This window comes from Vombatus ursinus, unplaced genomic scaffold, assembly GCF_900497805.2.
Source record: "Vombatus ursinus unplaced genomic scaffold, bare-nosed wombat genome assembly UNPS02014784.1, whole genome shotgun sequence".
NCBI lineage: Eukaryota > Metazoa > Chordata > Mammalia > Diprotodontia > Vombatidae > Vombatus > Vombatus ursinus.
The window spans coordinates 28957374-28970890 of NW_020954562.1; the positions used below are offsets into that span (position 1 = coordinate 28957374).

A 13517-nucleotide genomic window follows, 5' to 3' on the forward strand; every position below is an offset into this window, starting at 1 on the left:
CTATAAATTTGTCATTTGCTTATCAGAAAATTTACTTAAGCAGGTTAAAACCATTATGCTTTATGTATTTTTAATCCTTTTTATGTGTTGAAATAGAACTGAAAATAGAATTATGGAATTGTAGACTTTTTGAGTTAGAAGGAACTTTACAAAACAATTGGAACTGAGTGATGTGAAGCTATAAAAACAAAGCTTGGTCCCCCAAAAAAGAGACAGAGTATCACACCTTTTCCCTGATCCTTTTTGCAGCCCATGGGTGTAGAAAGTTGCATATGATGTTAGGTTTTTGAGTTTTGCTCTCTATTTTTCCTCTTCCTTTCCCCCTTCCCCTCCCCTTCCTTCTCCTTTATCTCCTCCCCCTCTTCTCTCCTCCTTCTCCCTCCCTGTCCTTCTCTCTTTCCCTCTCCTCCTTCTCTCCCTTCCTCTCTTCCCCTCCCCCTCCCCTCCCCTTCCTTCTTTCCTTCTGCTCTCCCTTTCCTCCCTTTCCCCCTCCCCTCCTCCTTAGCCGCTTCCCCTTCTTCTCCCTCTCCTCATAGATGTTGTCTAAAGTCTCTTCCAGAGCTAAATCCTATGATTCACATGATAGAGCTAAAATAACAAGTGAGGACAGTGCTTAGGAGCACATGATTAGGAGTTTGAATTTATTGGAGCAGCAGCTAGAAGTTTTTGAAGAGGGGCGTGATGCACCAAATGATTATTGAAGACTATTGAACAGGTGAAATCAGAAAATGACAGCAGTAGATCATCTCAAAATTAAGAGCTCTGTTTAAAAAATTAGCCTACAAAATCACACGCTGGAAGACTGTACAAGAGATGCTTTTACAAAGAGGCTATGTCATATAGTGGAGAGGACCCCGAATTTAGAGACAGGAGACTCAGATTTTCATACCAGGTTTTCTTTTCACCGGCTGTGTGACCTCCAGCTGGTTACTTTATGTCTCTGAGCTTCAGGATCCTCAGCTGACAATGGGTATAATATTATTTGTAATGCCCACCTCACAGGGCTGTGGTGATGAGCAAATGAAATGATGCACATAAAGTGCTTACTGAACTAGAAGTCATTATACTGATGTGATCTGTTATTACCAGTCATACATCAATTACATACAGGCACACTTGGGGACATCTTAAGTGTTTTATAAATACCAATTAGAGTAGTATTGGGAGCATAGGGTAAAGCAGCTTGTCATGGTGCAGAGGGAGCACTTCTTACATTCTATCTCTGAAACATACTTGCTCTGTGACCTTTGGCTCTTAGTGTCTGCAGGCAAATCCCTAAGACTGTTAGGTTGTAGGGCAGCTGCTGCTTTGATAGAGGGAGGTTCCTTACTTTGATTTCTCTGTACCAATGAAGTCACAGGTTTGGTCTTAAAAAATTAATACCCAGAACCGCTAGAGTAGGAGTACCCAGAGGGTAGAGATTCCTTGCTGTACTATTGTACTTGCCCAGTGCTTACATAGATATAGCATGTCCCACAAGACTTAGACTTCTAGGGCAACTTGTGTATGTGTACAAACACATGTCATACACACAAACACATAATATATTCCTATGTTATGTATGTATATATGCATATGTACTTATATATGTATATCTATCTATATTAGGGACACAGTAAATTGTTGATTTGGGTGTGGCCCCTCTCCAGGAATATCCCAATGAAAAGCCCAGCACTGAATCCTGGTTTCTGAAGTAAAGGAAACCCCCAGCTCATGTAAAAACCTGACTACCAAAAATCTTCCAGAGGCCCCCTTTTTAGGAGGGCTAGAGAAAAATAGCTTTTATCCAGACAAAGAGCTATTTCTGCTTGTTCTTTGATCTTCTTGTTCATTCTCTCTCCCTTCTCTTTCTTCCTTCTTTTCTCTTTTTTCTTTCTTTTTCTTCCCTCTTTCTCTTGCTTTCTTCTTTCCTTCCTTTCTTCTTTCTCTTGCTTTCTTTCCTGCCTCTCCCTCCTTTTTTTCTTGCTCTTTTGCTTTCTTGCTGTCTTTCTTTTTCTTGTTTTCTCCCTCTCCTCTCATCTCGTCTTGCCTTGTCTCTTCTCTTCTCTTCTCTTCTCTTCTCTCTCTCTCTCTCTTTCCCTCCCTTTCTATTTGCTATTGCAAAACACACATTAATCTCATCCCCCTTTCCTACATATGATATTATGGCTTCGTTTTCTTTATTAACTCCCCTACCTCTTCTGCTGTAATGCACATAGAAACACCTTTGATTTTTCTAGGGAAGTGGCAGGGTACATTTAATGCACTTAAGTTCTTAGAAGAACAGCTCCTCTCTGAGATCTTGTCAGCCAGTCTCCAGGGAGGCATGCAGTTAAATGCACATCAGCATTATCAGCTTCTCCCCTCCCTGAGTTTGTGTTTGGCAATGGAATTTTGTGTAATGATGGATTCCCATAGACGTTGCTGAGAGTTTACTGCAGCTGATGGTGCACTACATCAGAAAATGAAATGAGCTTTCAAGAAATCTTGAGGACAGCCTGACATTTTTCTACTGGAGGAGCAGGATTAAGATGAAAGCAGTTATTTGTGCCCTTATTTTTATTCCAAGTCTTTTGTGGTTGTGTCATAATAAATCCCAAATCAGTGATTTTTAGGCCTTTAACTTTCACTTAAACTAGCATAATTTCCATAAGTGAATTCCTGACTTATTTTCACAGATTCTCCTTTTGGTTTTCGTATTGACATTTTCTCTCCCCAGCTTCTCACAAATCTGACCCAGTGATTATTTATCCTAAACTTATGTATGCATAGGATCATAGAATTGAAGCTAGAAGGAACCTTAGAGGCCATTTTGACAGATGAAGAAATTGAGTCCCAGAGAGATTAAATGATTTGTCCAAAGTCACCCATCTAGTAAGTATCTGACGGAGCATTTGAACCCAAGTCTTCCTCTCCACAAGCCTGGCGCTCTATCAATGATATATCTAAACTTTTTTAATTGCATATTTCTGTCAGTCCAGATTTTTTAACACCCCCCCAGATGTGTATGTTTATTTATAAATTTCATACGTTTCCTACTGTACTAAAATGATTCACATTGCAAAACTTACACAAAAAAAGAGAAATTAAATTCAGGTGGTTAAGATGAAATGATATTTGAACCTAGACTTGAATCTGTTGAGTAGGGAAGTGACAAAGTTGGATGTGCCCTTTAGGAAAGTCATTTTGGTGGCTGTGTGAAAGATGACTTCAAGAAGGGAGAGCCTGGTGGCAGGGAGACCAGTTAGCATGCCATTGCAATAGTGATGAGGGCCATGTGAATGGAGAGAAGGGAACAGATGTGAGAGATGTGGAGGGATAATCAACAAGACTTGGTAACTGAGTGAGAGCAATGAGTCAAGGGTGACGTTGAGCTTTGAACCTGGGTAACTTGAAGGCTAGTCGTGCCTTTGAGCAAAATAGAGATATTTGGAAAAGATGTGGATTTGGGGGACAAAAGTAATAATCACAACCCATTTTTGCCTGTTTATCTTATGCTGTGCACTCTTCCCCACTGAAAAACAAAAAGGATATCTAGGATAGGAGCAGATGTGATGAACATGTCACCTATGTCTTTATCCAAGTCATTGATAAAAAATTAAGAGCATAAGGCCAAGCATGGATCTCTGGGGTACTGCACTGGAAACCTGACATTGAACTCTTCTTTGAGTTAGAATAGCCACCTAGTTCTGAAACCATCATCATATCTCTCTATCATCTCTTCACGAATAGCGTGAAATACTTTATCAAAAGTTTTGCTAAAATCTAGGTGAACTGTATCCACAGCTTTCTCTTCATCTACTAGTTTAGTAATGTAGTCACAGAAATGGAAATGAGGTTTAGTCAGGCATGACCTGTTCTCGGTGAAGCCAGACTACATCTTTGTAATCATTGTTTCCCTACTCACCATCATCTTTTGAGTGATCTATTCTAGAATTTTACTAGGAATCTGCTGAGTTTTCCTCCAGCTTTCAGATTTTGTGTTTCTGTGATAGGTAATTAAGTTTGTGATCCCCACTTCCCCTGCCCCCTACCAGTACCCCCCCACACCCCCCCCCAGACTTCTGATCATATACATGATTCTTTCCTGAAAATACTTGTACATCCCTAAGTTAGAAAGATAATGTTGTTTGCATAGACATTTCCACATGAAACTCCTGTTTGTATCATGAGTGTTCTACAGAATAACGTTTAAGGAATGAGATGTGAAAATGCCTTCCTCTTCATTTTCCTTCAATAAAATGTAGGAGCATGGAGACATTATTATGTAGTCTGCAAGTGAGAAAGTGTTTTACAACCTCCAGGATAAAATACAATTTTTTTTTTTTTTGTCTTTTAAAGCCCTTCATCTCCAATCTTCTTACACCTGACTCTCCCTACCCCATATTATGTGTGATCCACACCCATCTCCCAACTCGTGGCATTTTCACTGGCTGTGTCTGGAATGTCCTCCCTTCTCATCTTCACTTCCTAGTTTCTTCCTTGGCTTCCTTCAAGTGTCATCTAAAGTTCTATTTTCTATAAGAAGGCTTTCCCAGTCTTCCTTTTAGTGCCTTCAAGTTGAGATTGCCCCCAGTTTTTCCTGTATATAGCTTCATTCATTCAATCAGTAACCATTTATATGAAATGCCTACTAAGCGCTGGGGATACAAAAAGAGGAAAAAATACAGTCCCGGCCCTCACAGAGTTTACATGCAGAGACAACATGCAAACAGATACACATGCCAAGCAAGCTATGTACAGGACAAATAGGAAATAATTAACAGAGGAAAGACATTGGAATTAAGAGGGGTTAGGGAATCCCACCTTCCTGTAGAAGGTGGGATTTTAGCTGGGACTTAAAGAAAACCAGGGAGGTCAGTAGTCAGTGGAGCAAGGAGAGTGTTCCAGGCATGAGGGACATCTAGATAAAATTGCCGGAAGCAGAGAAATGGATCTTTTTTGTGCATGGTTGTTTACTTATTGTCTCCCCCATTAGACTGTGAGCTCCTTGAGCACATTGACTCTCTTTTGTCTTTCTTTGTATCCCTAGCACTTAGCTTAGTGCCTGGAACATAGTGAGTACTTAACAAATGCTACTCACAGACCTTCCCTAACATTCATTCCATGGTTTACCCTACTTTGTTCTGATCTGACACTTTACTGTGTATTCTCATTTCTGTAGTACAGTTTATATATATATATTTACTGTGTCTATTCGAATAGCAGTTTATTACCTCTGTTCTCTAATTGCCTCACGTATGCAGACCTTTCCTTCCCAGTGGGGATTAAAACAATAGTACCTGATAGACTGTGTAAGTGCTTAAGTCCATCAGTCACCAGTAAGCATTTATTAAGCACTTACTATGTGCCTAGTACTATGGTTACAAAGGCAAAAATTGTCCTCAGGGAGCTTACATTCCATTGGAGAGACTTGTACATAATCATTGAATGAATGATAACAACCAAATGACATGATTTTGTTTGTTTAGTACCTGTCCATTAATGAATTGGTGCTTGGTAATTAACAGCATTGCTTTTCTATTTATCAGCCTTCAAAAGCTGTTAAATAAAATGGCTATATTAAACTCCTCAGGTGGTTTCTCTTAAATGTCTCTCTTTTCCCAAATTTTGACCCTCAAGAAGGCAGCCAAGGGAGCAATATGTAATTTCTGTGTTTTTTCTCTTCTCTGGGTGTTTTGTAGCTTTTGGCTCTACTAGTTGCCTTTCCCAGATGGATGTGGGAGGGTCATTTTTATTCAGGGTCTGTAATGATCAGAATATCCCCAGACCAGCTACATTGCTTCTCTGCAGGGAAATTTACCATTTCTCCACTAAAATTTTATTGTACTCTTACGCTGACCGTGAGCTCTCAAAGGCTGTGCTGGTAGAATACAAGCCCTGATAGGGTCTACAGTCTTGAAGGGCTTCAGGTATAGCCCCTATCATATCTCTTGTCCAAGAACCAGCATAGCTGAGTACAGAGATGCTGACCACCTTTTCTGGCCATAGCAATTCATAGAGACCAACTCATTGTGCATGTGGAGCAGCCACCACTTGGTTACTTAAGGGATGTCCACGGTAGTAGACTCAACAGCCATTTTGTGGTATTGATGTCTGTTTACAATGCAAGTTGTTGTAACACTGGGCTTATGTTATAGGTGAGATGAGTGAAAGCCGAGCGAAGAGAATTCGAATAAAAGAAGTGGATGGCTGGACGTTGAGGATGCTCATCGACTATGTTTACACTGCTGAAATCCAAGTCACTGAAGAAAATGTGCAGGTAAGAGCAAATACATTATGATAGGGTATTTTAGGTGATAGGGAAGGGAGGAAGCATTCCCTGAACTAAGACTCATTTTCCACCGCCTACAAATTGTTCCTCTTCTGACAAAGTTGGAGAAGTTGTACAAAACTTAACTTCTGAGTGATGTGACGGATGATTATACTGTTGTAGTACTGTTTCTGATCATGTCTTAAGTGTTCTTAGAACTGAGCTGTAAACATTCAGCTTCTTTGTGAACTTCTTATTCTTTTCATGAAAGTACCTGTCAAGTTTATCAATAATTACTGATAGCTGCTGTTCATAATCTTTATTTCATGGAAGAATGGAGAAGGAAAAAGTATTGGCAGAAAACCGGCAGAACTGTTTTTCTTTATTGCCTGCAATAGCCTCTCCTCCACATACTTGAGAATATTATGTTCATTTTCTTTTAGGGTACAGCTAAATTAGTACTATTTAGAAAACCGAAAATTTGGGCTAGATTCTTAAGAAAATTTCTCTGAATTCTGCTTGCACCCACCAGACTTCATGGATTCTGTTATTTTTTTCTCTGGAAGATAGAGAGTACAATTTAAATGTCAGCTTTTGGAAATTGAAACCTTTACAATTTAGAAAGCTGCAGAATGTTACAGATTGTTCCATACAAGGACTTAAAACTAGGGTAGCTTCTCCTGATCTGCCTCAGAGACCTTCCAGTCTTAGTCTGAAAAATCCCTCTCCCAGGGATAAAATGAGTGGGAGAGGTTTGGTCTGTAATTCTGGAACAGAAGTGTCAATTATTTGCCTGGTTCATGTGGTAGGACAAGAGATTGCAGCCATCATGCCAAAACAGCAAATACAACATGTATAATATTGACAATAGATTTGCTGTAATGACTGAGGAAGAGCATGGAAACTTGGTCTGAAAGGAATATATGGTGAATGGTGTGGCAGAGGCTATACAGCAAGATAGTCATCTTCTATACTTTGTGTGAGATCCAGCCTGGCTGTAGGAGCCTGTCCATCTTTAACACTATAGGAAGATGCTTCTTATAAGACGTTTATGGTGAGCTTTGTTTTGACATACACAATCAATTTACTGTGTCTCTACAACTAGCCCCCATGGATGTTATCTTCCAGATTCCAAGGCATGGTTTCCAATGAGCCATAAGTCCCAGTGTGGCAGATTTTTGATCTATTGCTTTTTCTCTGCCAATTTGCTTTTTTTCATCCCTGCCCACCCTGTAGCTAGGCTTCAACTAGTGCATTCATTACTTAGCTGATTTCCTTGATTCATGAACTAGGTGATAGGGTTAACAGCTGTGAGAATGATTTGACCATAAATGAGCACCCTGTGTAAGCAGACCTCCTGAAGGTTGTTTGTAATCAGGACTAAAGCCTACAAGGAACTAGGAGAACGCCTCTAGTGTTGCTTTTAATAACCATCACATTCTTTCCATCCTGAGCTCTTAGTCACGACTGCCTTTCAGAAAACCACTTGCCGTCCTAATTTGCCTTTTTAAGTGTCTGCTGCTTAAACCTCCCAATAATACATTAAAAAGGTTCTGTTTGGAAGATGTGGTAAATGTCTCTGAGAATTCTATCTACCGCCACCCCCTTTTTGTTCTCTTTAGCAAAACTATGGCTGTGGATTTAAAGTCTTATTTTATCCAGTGGAGAGGGGAAGGACTTATTTGGGGTAAATCTTTGTGGTACCGTGGAAACATTAGGCCACACTGTGTATAGAGAACCAACTCCAGAGTCAGTAAATCCTAGGTTTAAGTCCAGTGACCCAGACTAACTTGGGGATTCTGGGAAATTCACTTAACTTTCTAGTGCTGTAGGCAACTTTATAAAGATTATAAATCTTAGGATTTTGGGGGTGTGTGAAAAAAGTTCAAGAATCCCTGCAGTGTAGACATACTGTCCTGGCCATGCCTGTGACCCTGTTTTATATACCTGTCTCTGTAAATTCTCTAGCAACCAAATAAAATTCCAGCAAAAATAAATAGCTGAGATTGGCAGCTAAATTATAATCCATCCTATTTCCAAAATATCCTTTTTCTCTTTTGGGTATTTCATTATTGTTATTCCATTCCTTGCCCAGCAGGGCTACCATAAGCCATTAACAGTCCTTTTTTTTTTTTTTTTTTTTTTTTTTTGCCCCCCGTTTCGGTGAAGGAGAGTCAGGAGAGGAGAGCCTTTTCACAGGTATCTGTTCTTCCTAACAGCGAGGCTGCACACAGACTTGGACCAAGCTGGACGTGTAGGAATTTGAAACTGGGGGATACCTGTCAGTCATTCGTAGGCTGGCAGGTGAAAATAAAGCCGGCAAAATTGAATCTGAGCATTTCTGTAATTTAGGAGGTTGTCCCAATGAATGTGGTGGGTTTTGTCTATTTAAAGAGAGCTGAGTCTGTTCTCAGATAACCTGTGTTTATGTAAATAGGAAGGACATTGTGCTCTGTATTCTCAAAGTGTACTCGAGCTGTTCTAATAGTTGACTGTCATAGTCAAAGCTATGCTTGTCTCATGCCACTGACCTTGGGGATGAGTATCTTCTGCATGTTCGATGCTATAAAAAAGGATACACGTTTACAGTGAACTATTATTAAAAGATCACAGTGCTAACACCAAGAAGTGATTGTTTTATTCGCTTGAGTAAATAAATAACCCTTGGTCCTGATAGTTTCTTTAGCAGTGAAGATTAAGTTTTATCTCTACTGAATTATAATTCATTGTTGCCTTATTTTCACCTTCAGTTGTTCCAGTCCTGTCTCACTCTTCCTGACCCCATTTGGGGTTTTCTTAGCAAAGATGCTGGAGTGGTTTGCCGTTTCCTTCTTCAGTTCATTTTACAGATGAGGAAGCCAAGGCAGACAGGGTTAAGTGACTTGCCCAAGGTCACACAGCAAGTAAATGTCTGAGGCCAGATTTAACTCAGAAAGATGAGTCTTCCTGACTCCTCATTGCACTATTTATAGTGCCACCTGGCTGCCTTGTTGCCTTATTTTGAGTGCTTTAAAAAAAATCACAGCAAATATTCTGATAACCCCTTCCCTGAAAACTTTTAGTTTGAACCATTTTATGTCTTTCTTTGAAAATATGAGTGCTTTTTGAATTTGAGTGTTTGGGTTTATTTACCTTATGGTGAAGTGTTGTTTTTTTGGAGGGGGGGTAAATGAGGTAAGTTAATTTCTCTTTAAAAATAGAAAAGAGGAAAAACACAAGTTTTGCCAAAACCTTCCCCCTCACCATCATTTTAGTTGAATCATACACATTTCAAACTTAAGAAGCTAGAACCTCAACTTGAGAATGATTCACATAGTTAAAGAGTTCGAATGTGCCTTAGAAGTCATTTAGTCCTTCCATCTTACGCATTTTTTTGTTCAGTTGTTGTTCAGTCATGTCCAACCTTTCATGACCCCATTTGGGGTTTTCTTGGCAGAGATCTTTAAAAATGGTTCAGTCTTGTCATTCATTCAGCATACTATGGGCAGTGCTGGGAAAGAAAGTTTAGATAAGACACGGTCCCTGCCGTCAGAGCTTATTATCTCGATTTAATAGAAGCTGCTCTGATCATAGATACAGATAAGTGTCTTGTCGCCTACATATTGCATAAATTGGAGAGGCACAAAGCAAATATATGAGAACCAGGGCATGAGGGACAGAGAAAACCGCATGGAAGAGAAAAGATTTAGGTTGAACTTTAAAGGATGGTTGTAGATCTTAATTAAGGAGAAATTCTCAGTGGAGAGAAAGGTCCTCTAGAAACTCCTGTTTGTGTTCACTGCATTAAGCCCCATGATATTGCAGAGCTTCCTGAAAGAAATCTGTAATCACGCAAAGGAATTTGGCCTGATCATTTACATAAAAAAGACCAAGTGGAGGAACCGTGTCTATTGCCCAGATTTCATCATGCATCAGAATAAATACTCTGTAGACCTACGTCTGTCTGTTAGGAACAGACAGTACAGATGTACAGTTGAGTGGGCCAGGAGTTGAAAAGGTGGAAGAAACTGGATGATTTGCTTTTGGGAAATTTGCACAACACTTTAACTGACTCCATGCTTTGTGTGAAAGCAAATGTCCATCTTTTCCATGCAAACAGTTTTTTACCAGTGTGGGTATATGGAAGACATACCTGGAATACTACTACCTTCAAAGTTGAAGGGTCTGTGGTGCATTTGTTGTTGTTGTTCAGTCCTTTCAATTGTGTCCAATCCTTCATGACCCTGTTTGGAGTTTTCTTGGGAAAGATACTGGAGTGGTTTGCCATTTCCCTCTCCAGCTCATTTTAAAGATGAGGAGACTGAGGGCAAACAGGGTTCAGTGACTTGCCTAGGGTCACACAGCTAATAAGTGTCTGAGTGTGCATTTGAACTTAAGTCTTCCTGAGAAGGAATATACATGACCCTCTTTCTACTACCAAGTCATTGCATACAGTATTATCCCCACTTCCAGGAATTAGTGACACCTGACTCCAGTCACTCTAGAAACACTTTTCGCTGTGTACATAAGCCTGAACTCAAGACATTGTTGATTAAATATAAATTTATTGGTTGCATATGTGCTTGTACAATTTGTATGTGCTTTCTGACTCTTCTACCAGCTTGTTTTTAGGAAGGCAAATTTTAGCCAAACAATCCACAGCAAGTCCTCAATAAATATATCTATTGACTAGCTTGAACATCAGGAGTGCATGACTATAAAATAATAAGGCCGAAAATATTGCATACTTAGGCAGTACAGAGACTGAGTCAGTGGAATGTGCTGCTCTAGGGCAAGAACAGAGGAGATGAGTTACAAAGCCTATTGTAGATAAGCCCTCAGAAAATTCAGCTGCTTCATTATGTGCAAGATGCACCCAGAACCCATGAGAAGAATTGTTCACTGATGAAAACTTGATTTCCCTGTTTACTTACTTCTGGTTTATTGGGAGCAGAAAAAATAATGATGGAGCCTCAGAATTAAATGTGTGTGTGTGTGTGTGTGTGTAGAGAAAGGGGGAGAGGGGAGAGAGAGAGTTAGTTTTGTGATCCAACTTGACCCAAGAGATTTTGAGCTGTCTAGTTCTTTTGAGCCTAGTCTAAACAAAATGTCTTATTGTCAGTCATCTGAGTGGTCAGGGAAAAATCAAGTCCTTGAGTTTATAAACTCTGTTAGTTTAAAAGTGGTACTGAGAGTGTCATGATGAGATGATTAAAAAAAAATTTAAGTCACATGATGTAGAGAACACCCAGGTAAGAATACTCTCCTATCTGCAAATAGGCAACTGTTTTATATTTTATAATCTTAGAGACTTACTTGAGGCACTGAGAGGTTAAGTGAGTTTGTTAGTAAGCAAGCATTTATTAAGCACTAGAAGTGTTCCTGCCACATGGGGATACAAAGAAAGGCACAGACAGCTTCTTCCCTCAGGGGCTTACATTCTTAACGGGCAGACAACATACAGACTAGGTACAGACTGTGTGTCCCACACAGCAACCCCAGTTAATGTATATATGTATGTATGCTATATGTAATATAATGTAAGTATGCTATATGACCTTTATCAGGCAAGAACACGCCTTTGATTGAATCACAGAATCAGTTATTCCTAGATGGTGTGTGTCAGTCTTATCCCCCTTGACCATCTCCTTAACTTTCTAAACTAAAATGTCTCTCCCTGGCTACTGCTGCCCTGTGTTAGAATATGTTGTCCAGTTAGAATATAAGTTCCTTGAGGGCAGGTATTCTCTTTGCTTTTATATTTGTATTCCCAGACCTTGGCATCAAGCTTCGCAGATAAAATGTTTAATAAAGGCTTTTCATTAATATTTCTGATAATTCATGTCCTGAATTTAAATAGATATTTAGGGACAAGAATAAAAGATTCTTACTTTGCTGCAGATGTGCTCTGTAACGCAAGAGCTCTGCTCCAGGCAGATTCACACTGGATTTGGCCAAACCAAAAAATGACAGTGGAGCAGTAGATAAGGGATTCATACCACTTTATTCTCGAGGCGACTGGTGAAGACAAGGAATAGGAGCACACAGCGGTCATCAAAACTACTTGGTACTGGCTAGGAAATAGAGTGGTGGATCAGTGGAATAGGTTAGGTATATGACACAGTAGTCAATGACTATAGTAATCTACTGTTTCATAAGCCCAAAGACCCCAGCTTCTGGGAATAGAACTCACTATTTGACAAAAACTACTGGGAAAACTGGAAAAGAGTATGGCAGAAACTGTGCATAAACCAAAAGCTTACACCGTATACCAAAATAAAGTCAAAATGTGTTCATGATTTAGATATAAAGGCTGATACTATAAGCAACTGGGAGAGCAAGGAATAGTTCACCTGTCAGATTTATGAAGAACAGAAGAATTTATGACCAAACAAGAGATAGTGAACATTATGAAATGCAAAATGGATAATTTTGACTACAATAAATTGAAAAGTTTTCGCACAAACGAAGCCAATACAACCAAGATTAGTAGGGAAGCAAAACATTGGGAAACAATTTTTATAACCAGTATCTCTGATAAGGGCCTCATTTCTAAAATATTATAGAGAACTGAGTCCAATTTATAAGACTGTAAGTAATTCCCCAATTGATAAATGGTCAAAGCATATGAACACACAGTTTTCAGAAGAAGAAATTAAAGGTATCTATAGTCATATGAAAAAATGCTCTAAATCACTACTGATTAGAGAAATGCAAATCAAAATGACTCTGAAGTACCACATCACATCTATCAGATTGGTCAACATGATAAAACAGGAAAATGATAAATGTTGGAGAAGATGTGGGAGAATTGGAACACTAATGTATTGTTGGTAGAGTTGTGAAATGATCCAACAATTTTGCAGAGCAATTTGGAACTAAACCCAAAGGGCTACAAAAATGTGCATACCCCAGCAATAGCACTTCTAGTGCTGTATCCCAAAGAGATCATAAAAATGGGAAAAGGACCCACGTGTACAAAAATATTTATAGCAGCTCTTTCTGTGGTGGTCAAGAATTCGAAATTGAGGGAATGCCCATCAGTTGGGAAATGGATGAACAAGTTGTGATATATAAATGTAATGGAATGTCATCGTTCTGTAAGAAATGATGAACAAGTGGACTTCAGAAAAATCTGAAAAGACTTGTATGGACTGATGCTGAGTGAAGTGAGCAGAACTGGGAGAACACTGTACACAGTAACAGCCACATTGTGCGATGACTAACGTGATAGACTCATCTTTTCGTAGCAATGCAAGGATACGAGACAACTTCAAAGGACTCATGATGGAAAATGCTGTCTACA

At 39.4% G+C, this 13517-nt stretch overlaps 1 protein-coding gene across 3 annotated transcripts in view; it reads left to right on the forward strand.

Annotated features, from left to right (window-relative positions):
• KLHL2 (kelch like family member 2) overlaps nucleotides 1–13517 on the forward strand; it is a 139098-nt gene that overhangs the window by 44106 nt on the left and 81475 nt on the right. For all 3 annotated transcript variants that reach the window (XM_027866963.1, XM_027866964.1, XM_027866966.1), the window contains exon 4: nucleotides 6120–6241. In XM_027866963.1, the coding sequence (XP_027722764.1) occupies nucleotides 6120–6241 (122 nt within the window). The remainder of the gene's footprint in view (nucleotides 1–6119; nucleotides 6242–13517) is intronic.